Source organism: Paralichthys olivaceus, chromosome 20 (genome assembly GCF_024713975.1).
Source record: "Paralichthys olivaceus isolate ysfri-2021 chromosome 20, ASM2471397v2, whole genome shotgun sequence".
Classification (NCBI taxonomy): Eukaryota; Metazoa; Chordata; class Actinopteri; order Pleuronectiformes; family Paralichthyidae; genus Paralichthys; species Paralichthys olivaceus.
Window position 1 is genome coordinate 17,078,390 of NC_091112.1, and position 21,497 is coordinate 17,099,886.

At 41.1% G+C, this 21,497-nt stretch overlaps 3 protein-coding genes across 3 annotated transcripts; 1 reads left to right on the top strand and 2 right to left on the bottom strand.

Annotated features, from left to right (window-relative positions):
- Nucleotides 1–5,369: 5,369 nt before the first annotated feature.
- nudc (nudC nuclear distribution protein) lies at nt 5,370–10,140 on the bottom strand. Its single transcript, XM_020090465.2, has 9 exons — nt 9,831–10,140; nt 9,172–9,249; nt 8,834–9,043; nt 8,658–8,738; nt 8,457–8,570; nt 7,766–7,960; nt 7,249–7,332; nt 7,004–7,122; nt 5,370–5,699 (listed from the first exon to the last, which is right to left on the bottom strand). The coding sequence occupies exons 1-9, from the start codon at nt 9,903–9,905 to the stop codon at nt 5,648–5,650; spliced, it is 1,008 nt and encodes a 335-aa protein (XP_019946024.1). The 5' UTR covers nt 9,906–10,140; the 3' UTR covers nt 5,370–5,647.
- A 793-nt stretch (nt 10,141–10,933) lies between these two features.
- Nucleotides 10,934–13,040, top strand: LOC109631614 (nuclear receptor subfamily 0 group B member 2-like). The gene is made up of 3 exons (XM_069515915.1): nt 10,934–11,347; nt 11,528–12,014; nt 12,579–13,040. Exons 1-3 carry the CDS (start codon nt 11,057–11,059, stop codon nt 12,818–12,820), a joined length of 1,020 nt encoding a protein of 339 aa, XP_069372016.1. The 5' UTR covers nt 10,934–11,056; the 3' UTR covers nt 12,821–13,040.
- A 272-nt stretch (nt 13,041–13,312) lies between these two features.
- On the bottom strand, nt 13,313–21,417 carry kdf1b (keratinocyte differentiation factor 1b). Its single transcript, XM_020090464.2, has 4 exons — nt 21,214–21,417; nt 19,532–20,478; nt 18,743–18,829; nt 13,313–16,492 (listed from the first exon to the last, which is right to left on the bottom strand). The coding sequence occupies exons 2-4, from the start codon at nt 20,457–20,459 to the stop codon at nt 16,404–16,406; spliced, it is 1,104 nt and encodes a 367-aa protein (XP_019946023.1). The 5' UTR covers nt 20,460–20,478; nt 21,214–21,417; the 3' UTR covers nt 13,313–16,403.
- Between the last annotated feature and the right edge of the window lie 80 nt (nt 21,418–21,497).

Below are 21,497 nucleotides of genomic sequence, written 5' to 3' on the forward strand. Positions count from 1 at the left end.
AATGAAAGATTAAAGTCAAGTCTTTTGTTATTCATGCAAACTGGTACATATAGAAAAAACATGACAAAATTCTTGAATGAAAAAAGAAATAAATGGTGTTGTCTTGTTATGAAAATATGACACGTCAAGTCAGCGCTGGTCAACTGGTGTTAACTAGTCCACAAACCAATAGTATGAAAAACTGTTCTGTACAGAGGTTTTTCTGCCTGGTTTCCAAAGGTCTTTTTTTATTTTGTGTTTTAAAATGGACCAAAGGAAGACTAGCTATACTCTAGGACACAGTTAATGGGGATCCTAATAATTAAACAATTAAACAATATTAGCTATTAATCTTACATACGTACAGCACTACATCAATTTGTCTTGTAGAATATATTTGATATTCATTTATCCTTAATTTTCACTGGACTATCAAAACATGACTTTTAATTTTGATATTAGCCTCTTCGGCTACAGCACAGCCACTGTCATTCTGTGGTACTTTAGCTGTTGTTCATAGGACTGGAGTTTGATGACTTCATTTTGTTCGCTAAATAACAAGAGCTGTTTATGAGCAGTTATCCAGACTTGCTGGGGAGGATGTTTGCTGATGGTCTTTGCTCAGTCTGGAGTGGTAAACAGTTCCCCACTGGGCTCAGGGTCGTCTCTGCCCTCTCGGTTATGGTGTGTGTGTGTTTGTGTTTGTGTGTGTTGATCTGAGGACCCCGAGCTGACTGAAGTCTTTGTCGTCCAAGATGGCTGATCTGCTCTGTACACCCCAGCCTGCAGCCTGTGTTGGCCTTCACTAATTGGCAATTGCAGTCTGACTTTGCACATCGGCCTCCTCTCCACCCCTGGAAGTGTGTGCTCCAAATACGCTTTACAGAGTGTGCCCAGCACCCAGGTGTGGAGGACGGAGGAGGCGCAACAACAGATGCAGATGTTGAGCTGGGACAGTGTTGTCTGATTGTGGTTGAAGTTATTCGTTTTAGTGGTAGCCATTGTTTTGTGTGGCAGAAATAGAGTTTATTAACTTGAAACATCAATCATTGACCGAAAGAAATGAAATATTGAGATGAGGCACCATGAAAGTCTAAATCTGACATATGAAGAAGATGCCAACCTCCTGTCCCATCCCAGTTCTGGTGTCACTCACGTATCCCTTTTCCACTTCCAGGAAGAAGCCTTATGGGAGAAGGGACGGGATGAAATGACCTCGGAAAACACCACAATTATGATGGTGAGTCACATTGTGCGAGGCCTTGCGGGTGATTTACGATGGGGCAACAGCCAAAAAACAAGTCGTCAAGTCTGGAACAGCGAGTCAGCGCTGTGGCGGGGAGATGTGTTTGCAGACCTTCCCCTCGTCCGCCCCTAAACCCCAACCCCTTCCCTCTGATGTCTGTGTGCCTTCGTTAATGAAGAAATTCTGGTACCTTGGTGAGACATTGCTCTCAGCCGAGCAGACTCTGCCTCCTCTGTGCCCTCGAGCCCCACACAACCGCAGTCCCATCAGGCCTCTGGTCTCACCTCTCCTGCTCGAGCTGACATTTCTACTCTTATACCAACACAGTTTTTGCTATGATTTTGGATTAGAGGCAGCTCTAGGTTCCATATAGACACAAGAGTTCCTCAACCCTGAGACCAAACCCCAGCCTGTACCCTCTGTGTTAAGGCTGGACTCGACAGAAGCCAGTGGCATTACCAAGTGTGTGAGACGTGATCCATAACTGACAGTAAACTTCTCACCTGATGCAATACATCAGCAACACTACTGCTTTACTCCACTAATCATTGTGTATTACTAGCAATACATGGCACTCATGAGCCGTTTTCAGACATGAACTCTGGAGGAACTCCCGGGGAATTGGGTCCGGAGGTTCTCCAGAGGTTTTCTTACACACATAATCAACGCAGCAGGAGGTTCTCAGCTCAGACGTGTTCACAACAACAACAAATCCTCCATAGGATTCATGTGAGGGGAGGTGCAGCAGACAGACAAAGGACGTCACATTTCAATTTCGCTGCAGAGATCACATATTATTGTTTACAGCACACCAACATATTCGTCTGTGTCTTCTACAGGTTTTTCTTTTTTGTATCGGTTGCGTGTTAGAATTGTCCTCAACCCCCCCACCCCCACATGACTTCAAGTAAATTCTAGTTTAGCTCTACAGTATACACTTATAGTCTAACACAGTTCATGTTCACAGTGAGGCAGTTGCAAGTGTTCCAGGTTAACAAGTAGATGCTGTGTAGTTGAAGTTGGCTTATGTTAAAAACCACTGGACACTATTGGCTTAAGTGCAGAACAAGCACTGACCTGATGTTATGTGTTTGTTATTACTGTAACATCTAAGCAACTACTCGACATGTTCTTCTTCTTCTGAGTTCAGTGTATTGGCAGGTGGCAACCAACATCCTGGTGCATTACCACTATCTGCTATATCTCTTATTACCCTGTGTGATCAAAGAAAATAGAAGAGCACTTCCTCTTCCTCCTCTTAACCTGCCTGCTGCATTGGCGGGTAGCAACCAACGGTGCACCACCGCCATCCGCCTATTTTTCCCTTTATCATCCTACTACTCGACATCCATTACAAGAATCCTATATGTAGGCGCTGTTCTGATATGTGGTGATATAACTCACAGCCTTAAGATCAAAGCTCAAAAACTCTTTGTAAAAGCACCACTGTCTCTAATGGCAGATGTCCCAGCAGTGCTTTTGAACTACATGAGCAATTTCACACATTAGGAGGACTTGCTAGCCAGCATAAGCTAATGTATGTTCCCTCCGGTCACCACAGTGATGGTGACAGCCTGTCACCATCCTGACAGGCCAGTCCAGTTAGCTGTGGACAGACACACGAGCACAGAGGCCTTGTAAGCAAACTGGTCCTCAGTTAAGTAACATTTAGCAGAGGTGCATGATATCCAAGTGTGGCCTGAGTGAGAAACCATGTCGGTCACTCAGTGGTAGTCGTGCGCTGATTATCCTCAGGGTTTCTACGACGTGTCAGCTGCTGCATTCACACCATTTGCAAAGAGGGAATAATGCTATATAAATACCCGACTGATTTTTTTCTGCAGGGACGCTTTCTCATAACGATTTTACTCCCACACACAAACCAAAAGGGAAACCCCACAAATTGTATGGGGCATATTATAGTAGTACTCTATGGGGCCTCGGGAGTACTGCTACATACAATGTTGGTTTAAACGTACATGTTTGAGCCTTTTGTGTGTCCAGAGGTGATGTCAGTTGAGTCAGCATCAGTTGTGACAGTATAAGTAATAATAACTCATGCAGTGGACCTGGACTAAGCAGACTGTTGAATCAGATTGCATTCTGGGTAATGTAGGCACCAGTTGTGGTCCCAGCAGTTGTCAGAACCAGCCATTTAACATACTCACATTCAGTAATTACTTCTCTGTTGAACAGTTTTTATCGTTCTCCATTCACACGCTGGATTCAAACAGTTAATCCTCCCTCAGGGGAAGATGCTTGAATGTAATCCAGCACAACTGTCTTTCATCTTCATCTCACTGCTTCTCCTCTGCTGCTGCCTCACATTTCAAACATGCAGCAATAGAGTTAAAGAGCTCCACAGTGATTAAGCTGGAAGATCTCTGACATGCACGTGTGAAACGCTTGTGAGTGACTGTGCAATATATTATTAGTTATAACCTGAAGAAATGCACGTACAACTCCGAGGAATCTTAGTCTTTACAAGTAGCAGCTGCTGCTTTCTTAAAAAGCCTTTAACTCAAACACGCATTTGACAGATATTTGTCTTTGCATTTGCAGTGTTTACCTCCACATTTCATCCAAATTCGTATTGTTACCTCCACCAGGGAGGTTATATGTTTTCACCCCTGTCCTTGTATGTTGGTTGGTTTGTTTGTTTGTAAATAAGATTACACAAACCCTACTGGATGGATTACCATGTCAGGAAGGAACCCATCAACCTTTGGTGCAGATACGGATCAAGAGAAAACAAGAGGAATGGAAAGCACATAGAAGCACTCAAGAATAGAGGAAGACTACAGCACTGTAGTGGACAGAGGGACACTAGGGGCAGAGTAGAGTTGTATATGTAAGTTTTTTGTTGGATGATTTAGTGGAGAATAGTTGTAGGACAAGTCAAGCATGTTGTTTCATCCTTTTTGACGGAAAATGAGTTTTATTTGATCATCTAAAAATGTTCAAACTAAACTTAACTAATCAGGGGGCAGATCCAGGATATATTTTATCACTTTTTATAACATCGTGAGATAATAACATTGTGTTGCTATCTTTAACGATTTATTGTTTTCATGGATCTTGATAAAAAAACACATTTAAAGAACGGATATCTACGAAAGTTTGAAATCTAGTGAGGTTTGATTGAATCTAAGTGGAGTGATGGGCCTTGGTGCAGATTTGTGCCATACTAAGCAACATAACAGTTTAATCAATGTTCACATCACTGTTACTTATGATGAATCATTTTTATGTAAATATTATGAACATACCAGGTGACTGTTATCTTAGCTACTCGAGGCTTTACAGACTTCACAGACAAAAAAGGTCTCTGCGTCATACGTGTTTGTGCAGATTAATCAGAGTAAATGCTGTTAATCTAGTGAAATACATAGATTAAAGGATAAAATATGAATTCTTAATAATAATAATAATGAGTTACTCCAACACTAGAAGAAATGTCACTCGATAAAGAAATCTGAAGTCAAAATAAAAATGACGCTGTAACCCGTCTCTCAGATCTCGAGCTGCTCATTCAAAACAACCCAATAAATTGTAATTACTTCATCTTCCACCTTCCATCTGATTCATAGGATTAGTGTGGGTACTGATGATACATGAATTACACAAGGCAACATTTAGCCTTCTTACACTGGAGCAGGAAAACACTGCTCCCTTGTGGTTAAAATAAAATCTTTCCAATCTGTGACTATTTGATGCCCTAAACATTCAACTTGTATCCGAGATATAAATGACCTGCAAATAGTGACACATATGAACTTTCACCAAAAAACATCTGGAGTTCCACTATTACGCAATGAAGCTGCTTGGTTACTTTCAGCATAACCTGTTCTCATTGTAGGCCAGTAGCCTTTGGATGTGATCCAAACATAACACACGTCGGAGTTCAGTGACTGAGTTCAGGGCTGGTGAAATCACTAATCTTGGCCTTGAACTCCTCTAGGTTGTTAACTTTTAAAAAGCCACAGGCAGTAAAGAAACACAAATCTTTGTATTTAAACTTTACTACTCATTTACTTTCCGTTCAATTCTGTTCGGTCTGGAAACAGATGTTTGACTCTTTACCCTTGAAACCATGTGAAGTGTTAACCCTTGTGCAGTGAACATAAGCACTTCTGTCACAACATTTACATTTTAAATTCATTTATTAAAAAATCCAGACATTTTTAAATATTCTGACGACATGCAAAGGGAGGACATGGACATAATGTCATCAAACCTGTTCTCATAACAAACCAAAACAGACAGAAACCTGTGCAGTTAAGACCGTAAATTAACAGAAACCATGTCCAGTATTAAGAGGAAGCACGATGGGCAGGTTGGTTGGTGCCCGACATCGGCTTTGACATGTTTCACGTGATATCCTCGAGAATCGTTATGTGGATTCTACTGACGACAGCGATCTCAGCTGAATTTGGCTTTAGAGAAATCCATCTCTGGGTGCTGAGACATGAACCTGCAGAGACAAAGGGAACCCGGTCACATGTTACCACAGTCTTTTTTTATTTTTAGCTTCTTTATACAAAATAACTGCATCATCATCATCACCATCATCATCATCATCATCATCATCATCATCATCATCATCATCATCATGGGCCACATCTTAAAAGGAATTGTGATCTTGTTCAGGGAAGATTTTTTGGTTAATGCATCATTTTCTCTGCACAGGTCTTAAATCCCAAACATTCAAACTTTTCTCTTGCACTAAGATTTTTTTCCCTTTAGCTACAGCACCTCCCACTGGCCATTCAGTGGTATTTTTTTTCAAACAGTGAAACCATGAAGCTTTGAGATGACATGATCAGTCACCACATTTGATTGGATAGACACCATGTGAACTTTGTGTCAATAAAGAAACCCACACCTTACCAGTCCCCACATTTGTATTGTTTAACTCTTATAAAACGTTACCGGACCTTTACGAGCAGCTTTAACAAGAGGAAGTAAACTTCAAAATAAAAGCGCACATTCTTGCATCAGGGTTGCATCAGTTATAATAAATCAATCTCCCTCCATATGCAAACTAAAACAGTGCGCTGGTGGTGCTGGGATATACTATCTTTGGTCAAATGGTTATTTACCCTTGAAATAAACAATGGTCTTAGTTTATTTTACTGTGTAAAAGCAGCTTAGAGAGACTTTAAAATTGTAATACAAGGAAATCCAGGCCATGCTGTCTTTGTTTTTGTTTCTATGGTGACAATGGTTCAAGATTCAAGAGTCTTCATAAGTATTTTTTCACAAAATCAGACATGCCAACACAAATTATTAAAAAATATGTAAAATATTTTTATCAGGGATTGCATTCCTATAACTATACCTCCTAAACGTGCACTGGAGATCCCTTAAAGGAAGAGCAATCTTACCACTCTACTCAACTAAGTTCCCCTGGATTAGGTTTCACTTCTGTTAAAAGACAATGCTGACTGGTGCAATGAGACCGACGCAGTAAAGTGTGAAACGTCATATCAATACAATAGAATCAGTTGTGTCTTCTTAAACCAGGTCACTGTCTGCACCAAACCATCTTTATTACCTCCAGTTAAAGTGAGCTTGGCCTTGAGGTAACTGAGGGTAAAAACTACAGACGTCTTTCAGGTTCAACCTTCATATAAAATCTGGCTGCATCATAAAGCTTCTATTAAAATGTCAGCTGACAAAGGACAAAAAGATCTTTACAGTTTGATGACTTAACACAACCTGAGCTAAACTGAACTGGTATATTTATTTGACAGTGAAGTAACACTGGACACTTACTTTTTAAGAATGTCTTGTTTCTTCTGTTCTTCAGATGTAGGCAGCCCCATTGATTTCTGCCTTTGGTCGTACATCATCTTCTCCACCATACCACGTGTCTCTCCGTCCAGGTCTGACAGCTGCTCAGCGGGAAATTCACACAGGGTTGGGGTAGTGTAGCAAAATGAAGGAAAGGCTGTCAGTTATCTTTTTGTTTCTTTTAACAACACAGCTCCTGCAAAAAGATCCAGCTCGGCTCACTTTACCTTGGAGTTCTCTGGACAGACCTTCTTGGTGTTGATTTCTGGATCTGTGGTAACAATCTTGTTCCACCACTCCATTTTATTAATCTGACATTAAAAGAAAGTGTCAAATGAATAAAAAGGACATATGCACGCATCATTAAGCTCATCACTTTAGCTGTATTTTCAGTCATGAACTCTGGGGAATGTCCAGAAAATTGGGACTGGACATTTCCCATGAAATGTCTTTCCCACATGAACAATGCAGCAGGAGATATTCCAGGTCAAACACGGTCAAGACAACAGGGAGGTTGTGCCTGTAGAGCATGCAGGAGGCAGCACATTGACTCCTTCATCAGCCATTGTCACCCAAAAAAAAATATCACGGTATAATTTTTTGTCAACACACCCACTTGCTTCTTGTGGATTTTCCCAACACTGTCCTGCCGTATTCTCGTGGCCTCAAATTAACGTTCTTCAAACATTTTACTACTAAACACACATTCAAAGGCTGGAACCAATCGACAGACTCTTTCCATACCTTTTCCAGGTGCACAGTGGCCACCTTGCCGTCGTCGAGGAGCCAAGAGCTTTCTTCCACCTTCACCTCGTTGTAGAGCTGTCCATCAATAATGGGAGGATGTCCTTTCAGGCCGACTTTGATGGAGCGCCGCTGGATGTCCACCACCACGTCTCTCCCCTTGACGCGGAACTTCACGTCGAAAGGCACTACCAGCTGTGGGAGGAGGATCAAAATAGTAAAACACTTTAGTTGAGGTTCACACTGCAAGTCTTGGTGCTCTATTCATATCTTTTATGTAGCTGTTCACATTATTTTTCAAAATGTGGCAAATATCAGACTCCAATGTGATGTGGTCATGGTCCTGATGAGGCAGTGTACCGAAGTAAACAAGGGGTGTGGGTCATAAACATGGAGGCCACAGATGTGCGTTTACAGTTTCATTTTGAAGTGTATGTGCAGCGAAAGCAAGCTGATGTGGAAGCAGATGAGTAGGAGAGTGAAAAAGAGAATTATGGCTATTTGAGGAGCAATGGCTGCTACTGCTGTAAAGAGATGTGGAGTCGGAGCCAGTGGTGGGATAGTGAAGTGAACGGCTTCAATAAAACAGATATCACCCACAATGTCAAGCAGCCTCGTTTAAAAGTCTGTGCTACAGAAGGAATACACAGAAATAAGTCAGAGCATTATCCTGAGGTTAAAATGAACTCACATCCACTTCAGACAGGGTCTGTGTCCACTTGTAAGTGGGCAGATCAGCTCCGTTCCCTGCATTCGGCTTCATTTTGTCTTTGTCCTTCTCGTCTTCCTCTCCCTCAGAGTCAGACTGTGGAAATGGACATTAACAAGTCAGTCACCAGAACCACATCAGACATGGACATTTCACAGTGGAACCGTCCTGCTGCTCCCTCACCCCTTTCTCTTTTTTTTCGTCGTCAGGTGACTTTTCTGCCTTAGTTGTTGTGTTCTCCATTTTCGCTTCTTCTTTCTTTTTCTAAAATACATAAAACACAAATGAAGATGTGAACACATGAATCAGAACATCTGCAGCTATTCAGGTGATGGAGCATCAAAGCAGCCAGATTTCACCATATCAAGTTCAGACTGAAGTTTCTCTGCTTCTTCCTCAGTCAGTTCCTGAATTCTGGGACCGTCGTCATTCTTCTTTTTCTTCTCTTCCTCTGCCAGCTTGGCAGCTCTTTCAGCTTTCTCTCTCTTCTCCTTCTCCTGCTTCTTCTGCTTCTCTTTGTTGGACTTCAGCGCCAGCTTACTGTGGTGGGCAAAAGCATCCTTCACTAACTGAAAAACAAAAAAATAAATGATGAGACACGGGGGGTTAAGTGAAGATGTGCCAGTATTGCTACATGGTGCATTGACAGCCCGGTGTTGAATGTCACAGAAGCTACATTGACAGTAACATTACTCACTTTCTCTGCAGCACCTGAATCACCACCCGTGAAGAAATCGGTTTTGCGGCGGAGGAAGCTGAAAAATGTGTTTACCAACTGTTGAGAGAAACAGAGACCATCACACATAATCAGACAAAGAATGAAGGAATACAATGTGCTACATTATCTCCCTTTGTCTGATGACTCTGAGCCATCCAATAAATGAGTTTGTCTTCTATTATTAGCAAATCAAAGTGTGTTCACAGGGGAAACGGTGCATCTTCTAGAAGTTTCAGTCATCTGGCATCACTGTGACAAGATGTAGTTACTCAGAGCTTTTTAAAAAAGGCTCAGAAAAAGGGAAATCATCCAACATTTTATTCCAGGGAAACAAATTGAGTTGAACCACAAATATGATGTTGGATATTTGAATGTCATGCTGCTTTAGTGTGTCACGTGGAAGCTGAATTCCCCACAACACCTCCCCGGTGACCAGCAGTGAGGTTATAATCTGCTCAGCAGGATGTTTCCTCACTTAGACTCCGACTTTAGCTAAAACCCGCACGATTACTGACAACATTTGCTTTGTCGCTGCTTCATTGCTAGCAGCCGATGTGTGCCTGCTAGCATAGCCGCTAGCTGCATTAGCTCCAGCAGCGGTGTGGAGGCTGTGTGGCGTTAGCCGCGGAGTGAGTTACCTCGTGTACACCTCCCTCGTGTTGCTGCGCCATAACCAGCAACATGCCGTCATACTTCTCTTCGTCGTCCCCCATGATGGTGGAATCAGAACGGGTTGAGTAAAAACACTAGCTGCGGGGATGACGGGCAGAGTTAGCGACAGTGTGAGGGCCAATGGTCACGCTCCTTACTTCCTGGAAACAGACCCCGCCTACGCACCAATGGGAGGAAAATATCTTGATTGACAGCTGTACAGACCAGTAAGAATGAGAACCTTCTAGAGAAAATCTTTAACATTCTGATTTTACTGTCAAATATTTTTTAAAGAATTCTGTGTTAACCTGAGTATTATTATTCATTTTAGAGTTAATCGTTCGGGAAATAATAAATTATAGCAATAACAGTTAAAAGTTCTAACAATAAGAAAGTGCATATGTTAGTATTAATGATTTGCACACATGCAAGGTTACAAGTTAAAAATGAAAAATTGGAGAGTGGGAGCCCTGACAGAAAAGGCAGAGGTCCTCAGCCAGGACTGTGTAATGGCGAGTCAGGTCTTCGCTGAGGACCTCAGTTTACGACTGGGCACAGAAGCTGTCAAAAGATCTGATATGTACTTAGATGCAAGTCCCAAAAATTATTAAAAGTCATCAACAATATTTTAAAATACATCCTAAAATTTACCAGAAGCCGGTGAAGAGAAGCTAAAATATGAGGAATGTGAATTTCAGCACAGTGTCCCTACTTGCCATTAGCCAAATGTTCCATGGCTGTGACACACTGATGTCTTTTAGAACTTAATGGGACAAACTGAGGTCAGATTTTTTAGCATTATGGAATCAATTCACAGCAAGTTGGAAAACACACATAACAGCAATTTGTGGTTAATTTGTACCATTAGAATTTGCACAAATGTTGACAGTTTGGAAGCAATGATATCCCAGTTTACATTGGGTCATGTTTGCGAATAAGCAAGCTACCGACCCCTTTATGGTGTTCCTCGTAAAACAAATGATCTGCAATATGAAAAGATTTTTCATTGATGATTAATTTGTGACACTTCAGGTCACTAATATTTTTAGAAAGTGATCTGCTCTGTCTGGCTCAGATAACATATCAACTTCATTCACCTTAATTAAACTGGGTATATACAGCATACGTATCTAAGACTTCTAAAACAAATCCATTCTTATATCTTAAGTAGGTCCAACATGCTGATGCCCACAAAATAGAAATAAATATTGTTATGATCATCACACTGTGTGTTAGAACAAATCATGCAGGTCTGAGGTGTAACTGGGGCACAGGTCAGGTGGCTGCCTGTGTGTTGACCCTGTCAGTCCTTGATAGACTGGTACAGGCAGAGTTGATGACTCAGGTAAACACGATAAATGTCATTCACCTCAGCCAGCTTCAGCATTTTCTCTCCGTGCAGCAGCTGAGTTCTTATCGGCTCCACGTGGTAGCAACTGACATCAGTCTTCATGGGAAGTCCAGGGTCACAGTTTTTTTCCCCTCAGTGCAGAGCCTCATAAAGGTGAGTCAAGGCTGAGTTTGTCTTGTGCAGGTGACATCCTGGATACATAGGGGACTGAGGTTAAACACTAAGTGAGGCTGTTCATGCTCTCTGGAGGTTTTCTTTGCACATTTTCTTTCCTACTTCACCATGTTTTCTGTTGAAGAGAACATTGCAAACCACACTTGCTCTGGTTACCAGGATCAGCATCCCCACACTATCCTTTACAACATCTTGAGCTGGAGGGACAGCGACCACCTCAACGACGAAGCAAACTTCCCATCACACACCTGCCACTGCAAGCAGAGGAGAGTTTGCCTGAAGGACCCGAGGGGCACCTGTCAAGTTGCCTCCAGTGTGCTGCTCAAGACCGTCTGCTTCATGAGGAGTTTACCATCCTTCAGTCAGCTTCCACTGGGAGATCAGTCATCACTGCTAGCACACTGCTGGGTTCCGTTATTTGTTCTGGGGCTCGCACAGGAAAGGATAATGTTTGAAGTGACTCATGTACCAAATCCGAGTATCTTGAGACAGATTTTGCTCAAGCCGGGGCTTTCTGAAAAGGAGGCTGACAAAGCAACTCTTGCCGGAGTCCACAGACTGAGAGCTTGCTTGTATCAGCTGTGGGATCTGGATCTCAGTCCTCAGGAGTATGCTTACCTGAGGGGTGCTACGTTGTTTAACCCAGGTAAATACTCTTTCCATTTAATAATAATAACACATTATAACAACAAAACAGTAAAAGGTTCTAACAATAAACAATAGTGCATATGTTAATATTAATGTTTTGCATATAAGAGATATTACGTTTTTGTTTTGATGAAACAAGCCCCTTTTAATCATTAGAAAATGTTTGTATCTATATTATTGCACGTGAATGATTGAACCCTTCTCAGTGGATGACAGTGTGTCATAGATTTGATATAATAATGATTTAATTAAATTGAAGGGGACAATTGTGTGGAATACATTCTATTATTAATCCATCGAAACATCTATAATTGAAAATATTTTCAATTTTAAACCCACTAGCAGTTTCAACTGCTGGATGTATTTTGTCCCATGTCTCAAGAATCAGTGATACTATTATATCAGCATATATTTCTAATTTAAATTAATATCAATTAAACTGATCCTCTTTGTGTCAGAGAAACCAGCAAAGGTGGTCACATTAAATACAAATAAATATATGATGCCGTTGTGTTTCAGTAGCTATGATGTTCAGTTTGTTGGATCTCTTCTCCCACTATAGCTGTTCAAGGCTTGAACGCCATGTTGCTCATCGAGGGCCTCCAACAGGAGGCACAGAGGGCTCTCCAGGAAGTCATCCACCTGCTGCACCCGGAGGACGCCAATCGCTTCAGAAACGTCCTTCGAGCAGCCTCCGCCACCCAGAACGTCAGCCACAGCTTGATCACAGAGCTTTTCTTCAAGCCAATTATTGGCAACACAAACATGTTGCATTTATTAACAGACATGCTGTTTGTCCATTGAGATTCCAGAGACAATGTTGTTTGATTGTTTTCCATTTGGCACATAATGTTTTATTCACTGCAAATTGTATTGATCTTTTTGATATATTGTTTTGTTGTTGTTCGGTTTTTATCTCTGCCTTGTAAGGTGATCTCGACTGCTGTGAAAGCCTATAAATAAAATGTATTATTATCAATTTGAGTAAAAAGTGCATGAAATAAACATTTCAATACCTTTTTAATGGTGCCGTGCCCACCGCTCCAGTATATGTGTGTACATGGCATCTGTCTGTGTGTTTCTATGCATGTGTGTGTTTGGACGGTTGCCAGCTGGATGGGTTAAATGTGGAGAACAATTTCGTGTGTATGCATGACAACAAAAGTAAATCTTCTTCTTCTTCTTCTATGAAAGCTTGGAAACTTGCAGAGAAATGTGCTTGTGACCTTAAATAAAACTGCATACTTTGACTCCCTCATGTGGTCATGTGGCAAACAACAAGCAAATGCCTCCTTCTGTAGTTCCACTTAATTTTTCTTTATTGTTTAACAATGAGACATCAGTTAAAAGATGGTATATTGTCACTGCCAACACATCTTTGCTGAAAATATACATTTCCTTTTGGCGAAGATCCAAGTGTTTACAGGTCAAACTCAGGAATAATGTATGAACTGAAGATGCAGAAATTTCCGGTGGAATAAAAAGCATGTTACAGTTAACAAGCCTAATTAGTCAAGATTCCCTTTTTGCATCATGACACAAACCAGAACAACCAGTTTTACACATTCAATCAAACAAACGATGATGTTGCAGCCAAATCATGACACTGGCTTATTTCATGCATCTTAACCATGTTACCTCAAGACAAACAATAGCTAATAGTTAAATATTCCTAACACTAAAATTTCAATCTGCTAATGATCTGGCAAGTTATGTTTAGAATAAGTGTACAAGCTACCCATTGTGTATTAACTGAAGCCGTGACTGTAAGGTCCATGCCCAAAAGTAACCATGAACCGATGCTGATAAGACGGCCGCAGAGCTGAAGAAAATCCCCTTGAGTCACCTGGACAAATTCCCACCAGGATCCAGGAGCAAACACAGCAAAGCATATTGGTAAGAGAAGCAGGCTTTCACCTCATGAGACAGCCTGATACAGTAAGTTATAGTCCTTGATACAACCTGAAGAGCAGCTGCAGCTCACACCAGCTTTCATTTTGGGAGCCAAATATAGACAAAGCCAAAAACAGTACACTGTACATTAACATTCCTCTGCTTCATATGAACTTCATATTACATCATGACACTATGCACTACACTAAACACACAACATAAAAGGCACAATGGAAATAACAAAACAAAAAGAAAGCTTACATGCGTCTTCCGGTTGTCTTTGGCAAAAACACAAAACAACAAAAAATGACATTTTATGAAATATGTTGTCAAGTGGCATGAAGACAAGAAACCACGGGGTAGAGCTAGATTCGTCCAAAGGTAAGAATGCCTACCAGCACTTTTAACGGGACAGTATGGAACATTTACAAACATAAACATTTTGTCATATATGCTAAAACTGTCACTATGATCTGACTGTAAAGCATGAAGCAGGTAATATCTGAACTAAATCTGGCTCCTCTGGCTTAACATAGAGCTATACTACGATTTGGAAGAATCCTACAATCCTGTAACTAAATCACCAATCAGAGCGAGGAGGAGTGTCTGACTGAGTTTCAACCACAATACGACTGGTTAGCATCATTCTACTTAGAAGTTGTTAAGTGCCTGGGCAGTCTGCGGTTTGGTGTTTATGTAACTGCTTGCAGAATTGGTTTATTGTGTAGCATGAGCTAGCTACATGTCAGTTTTACATGCAGTTAGTCCAGCCAGCAGCAGATGTCATGTCAAGACGCATAACCTGCGGTGGGTAAAGTCCAGAGAATTGGGTCAGGGCTTTACTCGGACTTTGACTGTCAAACATGAATAACTCAGCAAGAGGTTCTCTGCACAGACACATTCTCTGCATTTCTCAGGTGAGAGGTGGAGCAGCCGGGTGCAGCAGACAGAGGCAGGATGATAAAGTATTAATTCCAGTGCTGTTTGTTTACAGCACCCCAACACCAGCTCTCATCACAGCAAACTCTCTTGACACATTGACGTCTGTGTTCTTTGTTTCTACGTGTGTGATGCCGCTTTTATAAAACCTTCCACGACAGCTTTAAGCCCCCTAAAAACATTTCATAACATTGTTTGCAAAAATTGAGCTGTAAAATGTTGTGATAAAGAAATGATCCAATAAAAAACCTGCAGGCAAACAACTTCACACTTTTTTGAGTTAATGAAGAAACAAAATATTGCCTGTTAAAGGTTCAGTGTGTAAGATTTAGGTGAAAGGGATTTTTGGCAGAAATTAAATATAAAATAATCCTTGTGATGTTTTCACTAATGTGTAATCATCTAAATTGTTGTTTTCTTTACCAGAGAATGGAGCCTTCATATTTAAAACCTTTAAATTTACATGGGGGGGGGGGGTCCTCTCTGTGGAGGCCACCATTTTTTTCACCATCGTCCAAACTGAAGGCTAACACAGGTTCTCTTTCATGTTGGGAGAGTGAGATGAGGAATATCCAGCTGCAACATGCAACTTCACCTCTAGATGTCACTAAATTCTACACACTGAACCTTTAATTGGTTTTAGGCCAATTGTGTTACCTTTGGATAGATCCAAGCTAATTAGATGATTTCCATCTCTTTTCAGTCTAAAGCTAATTGGCTGCCATTGCCTGTTACTTTCAGCATAAAGGCATTAGAGCACTTCTAATCTTCTCATTTAAATCTCTGCAAAAAAGCAAATGAGTGTATTTTTTGCACAATGTTGAACCATTCTTTGGACATGTTTGTTTTTGATTCACAATTTACGATGTACATTCTTATTTCTAGTGTACTACCAGGCACACATTAAAAACTCTTTTGGCCCATCATATAAAACTGTCTTTTTCTTCAAGCCAAATACACCCACTTCATTTTTTCGCTTTGACTTCTTGAGACCTTTACTGGTCACGTCAAACTGAAAATTGCTATCATTAATCTAGAATTACTAACTGTAAATAAGTTTTATAAAACCACTCGAGAGTACATCTTAAAATCACACACAACTGTGCACACTCAAATCTACAATGATGTGAAAACCAAAAAATCACAACTCTTCAATTCACTCTTATAGAACTAAACTTAAATGTTCATTGCATAACAACAGAATAATCTAACCAGCAAATTAGAGTCCGACTTCAGGAACAAAACTCCTTCAAGGATGACGGGACGGTAAATTGTGATATTTAATGTTTAAGAGCTGCTGGTGATCTCTGTCAAGCAATCCTTCAAATATACACATAGCATTCATCAGCCATAAATATCTACACACAGAGCCCTGAGTTCACTGAAGTCCTTCAAGACAATGTGAATTTTCACATTTTGTTTTTCCGCTGAAAAAAACATGGTCTCTACAAAGAGCTTGGCTCAGCCAGTGACTCCTGTGCAATGTCTCATATGTGACCTTGAGGACAAAGCAGGACAAATTATTCAAGCATAGACCAGCAGCGTGGAGCAGGAATCATGTTCTCACAGAGGAGCGAATCATTGAGACACCGGAGGAGTTAGTCTCTGTGTGAGAGGGCGAGTAGGCTGAACTAGATGTGTGACCTATAAGGACAAAAACAAGGATAGGAAAGAAACGAGGATTAGTCTTGATACAGGGGACTGAGCAATGTGCATTGAGTCCTCTAACTGTCATCCCCATTCACAGTGCACTGCAACTACAAATCATTTCACACTCTGGGATGCTACAGAAGAAAGAGGTGGAACACTAAAATTTCCACCTTATGGTTGTATGCCTCAAGTGCAATTTCAGTCTACATACATTTTTTCCAGACTTAAAATTGACTGAAATATGAGGTCATTGTGACCTTTTCTGAAATCTAATTAGTTAATTTGTCCAAGTCACAACTCTTGACTTTAGATATTATGTTCAAAAAGGCAAAAAAAAAATGATTGTGACTTTGACCTCTGACCACCCAAATGGAACCAGTTAATCTTTGAGTCAAAGTTAATCTTTTTTAAAATTGGAGGCAAAATGGGATTCAAACACAGCCCAGCAATCTGTTCCTACATGAGTACATGAGGTTTGAAGACTGTGAGGATGGCACGGAGGACGTGGACTCTCTTATTACCAAAAAGCTGCTGGAGCTCTACTCTGAATATCAAATCGAAGAGTTGGCGAGGTGCACCCCGGACTCTGTGTTTCTTCATCATACTGACTTTGACCTTCGACCCTCAAACTCTAATCAGGTAGTCCTTGAGCTCATGTGAATGATTCTGCCACTTGTAATAAAATTCCCTTCTGGTGTATATCACATTTACAAGAACATGAGGACACTATGACCAAATTTCAGTCAGTTCAACTGTTCTAAATCTGAGTGTTTCGTTTATAAGACCAAAAGTATTTTGTGACATCTGTTGGTCACAGTGACCAACAAATTCCAATCAGTTCATCCCTCAGTCCAAATGGACGTTTGCATCAAATTTGAAGAAATTCTCTTTTTCCTCCAGAAAAATTTGTTATTTTTCTTTTTTTTTCATTTTTTCATCTGTTGCGTGTTAGAATCAGCAACACAACAACCCGTGGAGGATTTCCCGCCATGTTCTCATATTGGCTCCCTTGCATTTTCACTGATAAAAACTATTTACATTGGAGTTCAGCCTGGTGCAGCACTCCCAACACTGCAGGTTCAGGGTAAATTTTAACAGCACCCGTATGTCCATTGGCTGGGATGTTATTCCACATATGAATATTTGTCAGTTGACCCACAAAGCTCTAGTTAGGGTTGTTTCCTGAAGATATAGATGACCCACTAAATGTTTACACATCATACAACAGTTTACATGGAAATAGATCAAGAGCTGAAATCATCTTCCTGGTGTCTGTCAATAAAGCTACCTGGTACAGACTCACTGTTCTTACCAGATTAAAGAAGTACATAAAAAACAACATTGTCAAATCAATGGTACTGCACCATACAGACTTACTGGTCTATGCAAACATGCCCGATGTATTTTCGGATTAAATGTAAATTAATATTTCTATTTCCACTTATTTTGTTCATCATACTTGTCAACCACCTGCACAGAGGTATCTAGACTGATTTTTTGAATGAATAAAAATGTAATTTGATTACTTTTCATTACTGCTGATATCCCAGAAGACATATCGCTCATTTCTGTAATATTATGAAGCTTATCTTGCTCTCAAGTTCTCTGTCAGTATTATGAAAAAAAATGCATGTCTACATGCCAGACAGATTTTTAATCTTCTTGGGTTTGTTTGTTGTGGCATGACAGACAAAGAATCACAATTTAGACCTTGGTTTGAAGTCACAGCGAACAATTAAACTGATAATTACATATGAAAAGTTCAAATCTAGATTAAAAAAAATATCCCATCTAGAGGATGGACTCTGAAGCATGACCATATTAGTTCTGAAAATCCTTACAACAGCCCTGCACCTAAAACTAACTCAAATCATTTAATTCAAAAACAGACATTGATTTGAGTGCAACATCTTAGGAAAGAAAACCAAAACCTTGTCTTGTTTAAAATTCAGCCTCTGAAGTTGATGTTAAAAGAACTTATCATCAGGAGCTCATACCAGAGTTAGTGTGATAAAAACTAACCCGGATATTTCCTGCTCATGAAGGACTATGTGGATATTATGGAATTCCCCTCTTACAAAAGCCAAATAAATCTTGGTATACAATATAAAACAACATACATACTGTTCAAAGTCACTGACCAACTACTGACACATTACAGTTCTCCATGATTTAAAACAAGAGGTATAGAGAGATGATTGTAATAATAAGAATGTAAGAACATAATAAAGACTGATTTCTTACCTCCATTGTTTCTACACATGTCCCTGGCACACTTGTCAGAGGAGGTCAGTTCTGATATTTGGATGTTTGGATTTGATTTGTAGTCATCTGGAGGAAAACGTGATGGATACTTAATGGTGGAAAAGCATTTTTACAGAGGCAACACTGATGTTTCTGGGGTTGAGGTGAAAAAGCTGTCACAGTGACTGGATATAATATTTCTCCTGGTATTTTTTTAAGTTTGAACTGTAGTGGGTCAGAGGATGTCAGCAGAGTAGGGCGAACGTCATATGTGGCCCATGGGTCGTGATTATAGATGTGATTATGTATGTTCAGCTTGTCAGGATACATATTGGAAAATAAAATTGCAAAAAAAAATCCAAGGCACTGTCTTTGTAACTGTTGCCTTTATTGTCATATTGACAGCACAAAGAGAGTGCTTTGGAGTCTTTCTGTAATTCTATTTACATTTTTAAGTGTCTGCTTCAGCACTTCATTATTGATCCAGTGACTACAAAGTGCTGACTCATTCATTTGCACATTGTTTGTGGTGAGAAGACAAACAGTTTTGCTTCATTAATTCTCAATTCATGAGCATCAAATGTTAGGACAAATAAGGAGCTGCTGCACACGTACTAACTGATAACCTGCGCTACAGTACATGCATGAGTGTATTTGTTGTGCGACAGGGTCACCTTACTGTTATTAAAGCCTTAATCAACTACACGCAGCGTAGAAAGTCCAAGTTGTAGTGGTTAGGTTTAGTATATTAATAAACAGTGTGAAAGTTTAACAGAGGAACTGGCTTACTGTTGTTGCTGAATGTCAAGGAATCGCTCTCCCTCATTGTCTCATTCCCGCTGTCAGACAGCGTCCTCTCCATCCTGGACGGGGTCGGCCTCTTCTTCGCACTCCTCCGGGTGCTGATGCGGATGATGCCACGCACCAACCGACACTCCGCTTCCTGCTCGCCCATTTTGTGCTCCTCCGCCAGCGAATTGATGAGCTGATTGATGTCCTTGCTCTTCCTCAGAAACACAGAGTCTGAGGTGCACCTCGCTAACTCATCGATTTGATATTCAGAGTAGAGCTCCAGCAGCTTTTTGGTAATAAGAGAGTCCACGTCCTCAGTGCCATCCTCCCAGTCTTCAAACCTCATGGACTGATGTAGGGACGGATTGCTGGGCTGTGTTTGAACACCAGCCGGACGCAAATATGATGATTTGGGTTCCATCTCTAAATACTCCCTTGGACTGTCCACTTTGACTCCAGCAATGCGGACATCCCCAAGCCAGTCTGTGTGATCTTCCTCTTTGTTGTCTCCTGGGTTGACACTTCGGAGGCTCACCTTCTCTGGCTCATCTGGAGAGCTCTCGTTTGGCACAAGGCATGGAGCAAGAGTGGAACTCTGGCAGACCCTGTACAGGCCACAGGTCAGCACACTGCATATAAACGTCCTGCAGCTCCCTGGAGAGGTGCAAGGGTTGCAGGTTTGTGCTGAAGAGGAATGATCGACAGAGCCGGGAATGAAGCCAATGGTCTCGGACTCCTTCCCATCTGCGTCCTTCAGGTGAGCACTGTGGATCGTCTTGGGCTCTGGGCTCGGTGGCCTCTCTTCCACCGGGTCCACACAGCGCTCCTCGTATGATGACCTCTGGCTGCTGCTCTGGCTCGCTCTGTGCCTGTAGCTACCACGCCCTGAGCTGTGCCTCAGACTGTCAGTGCTCTCAGCAGACATGGCTTACTGGCTCCAAGGTCTGCACATGCAAAAAAAAACACTGTTCAACTGAAATGACACAAGACAGTCAGTGTTGAAATGGCATCCCTAAACAACTTCTTGAGTTCCTATCAGCCACAACTTGAAATCACTTCCAGCCACCTGAGGGCATCTCTCTTCAAAACTGATGTGAAACAACTATCCCCAGGTGGCAGGTAAACCAACCCAACTGGTTTTATGGAGGATGTGTACGCAACAAAAGTCTCAGATCAAATATACTGCGTTGTGTTATGTGGGTTTCTTAAATTGAACAAAGGTGTTTCAAAGTATAAAAGAGTTATATGGACTTACAACCATCTCCTGTGTTTACACTGCGCTGTAAAAACGAATCACACCAAACTTCATTGAAAAAAAATCTTAGAATTGAATGTCCCTTTGCTCATGTGGAAAAATTAGGTTTTATTATCAAGGAAAAGATAAAATAACAGAACTTAATCTGATTCTGTTAGCAATTAGCTAATGCAGACCTCTTTAGAGTAATACACGAATAATAGGTATCCACCAACACAGCAAACCAGAGCAGAAGTTATTGTTAACAAACGACAACATACATCTCACTGAATTTTAAATGGTCTTGTGTTGCTCTTTGACCGAGTCAGAAGAAGGCGACGGCAGGTTCGCCGCTCGTGTTTGTTTTCACTTTCATGGCGACCTGTCACTGCGGCTCTTTCCTCCATTTGAGGACGTGCGACTTTCAGAGTAAACACTGACTTACGGCAGACTCGTTCACAGACTCTCTCCCTGGTCAATGTCGTCTTCTCCGTCCTCTACATTAAAGATGTCTGATTTGAATCCATCCTCCTCGTCCCTAACACCAGCTCCGCTCCACGAAACCTGCAGCTTCCTCAAACTTTTCCAACAAATCCGTGTACCTGAGCGTCAAGGTGGAGCAAGCGCCCCAGGTAGCGACAACAAATACACGTTCCGGTTAGGACTTTACAAATAAAACGCACGTTAAATCAGCACTTTTGCTTAGGATTGTGTATTGTACGGATTTTA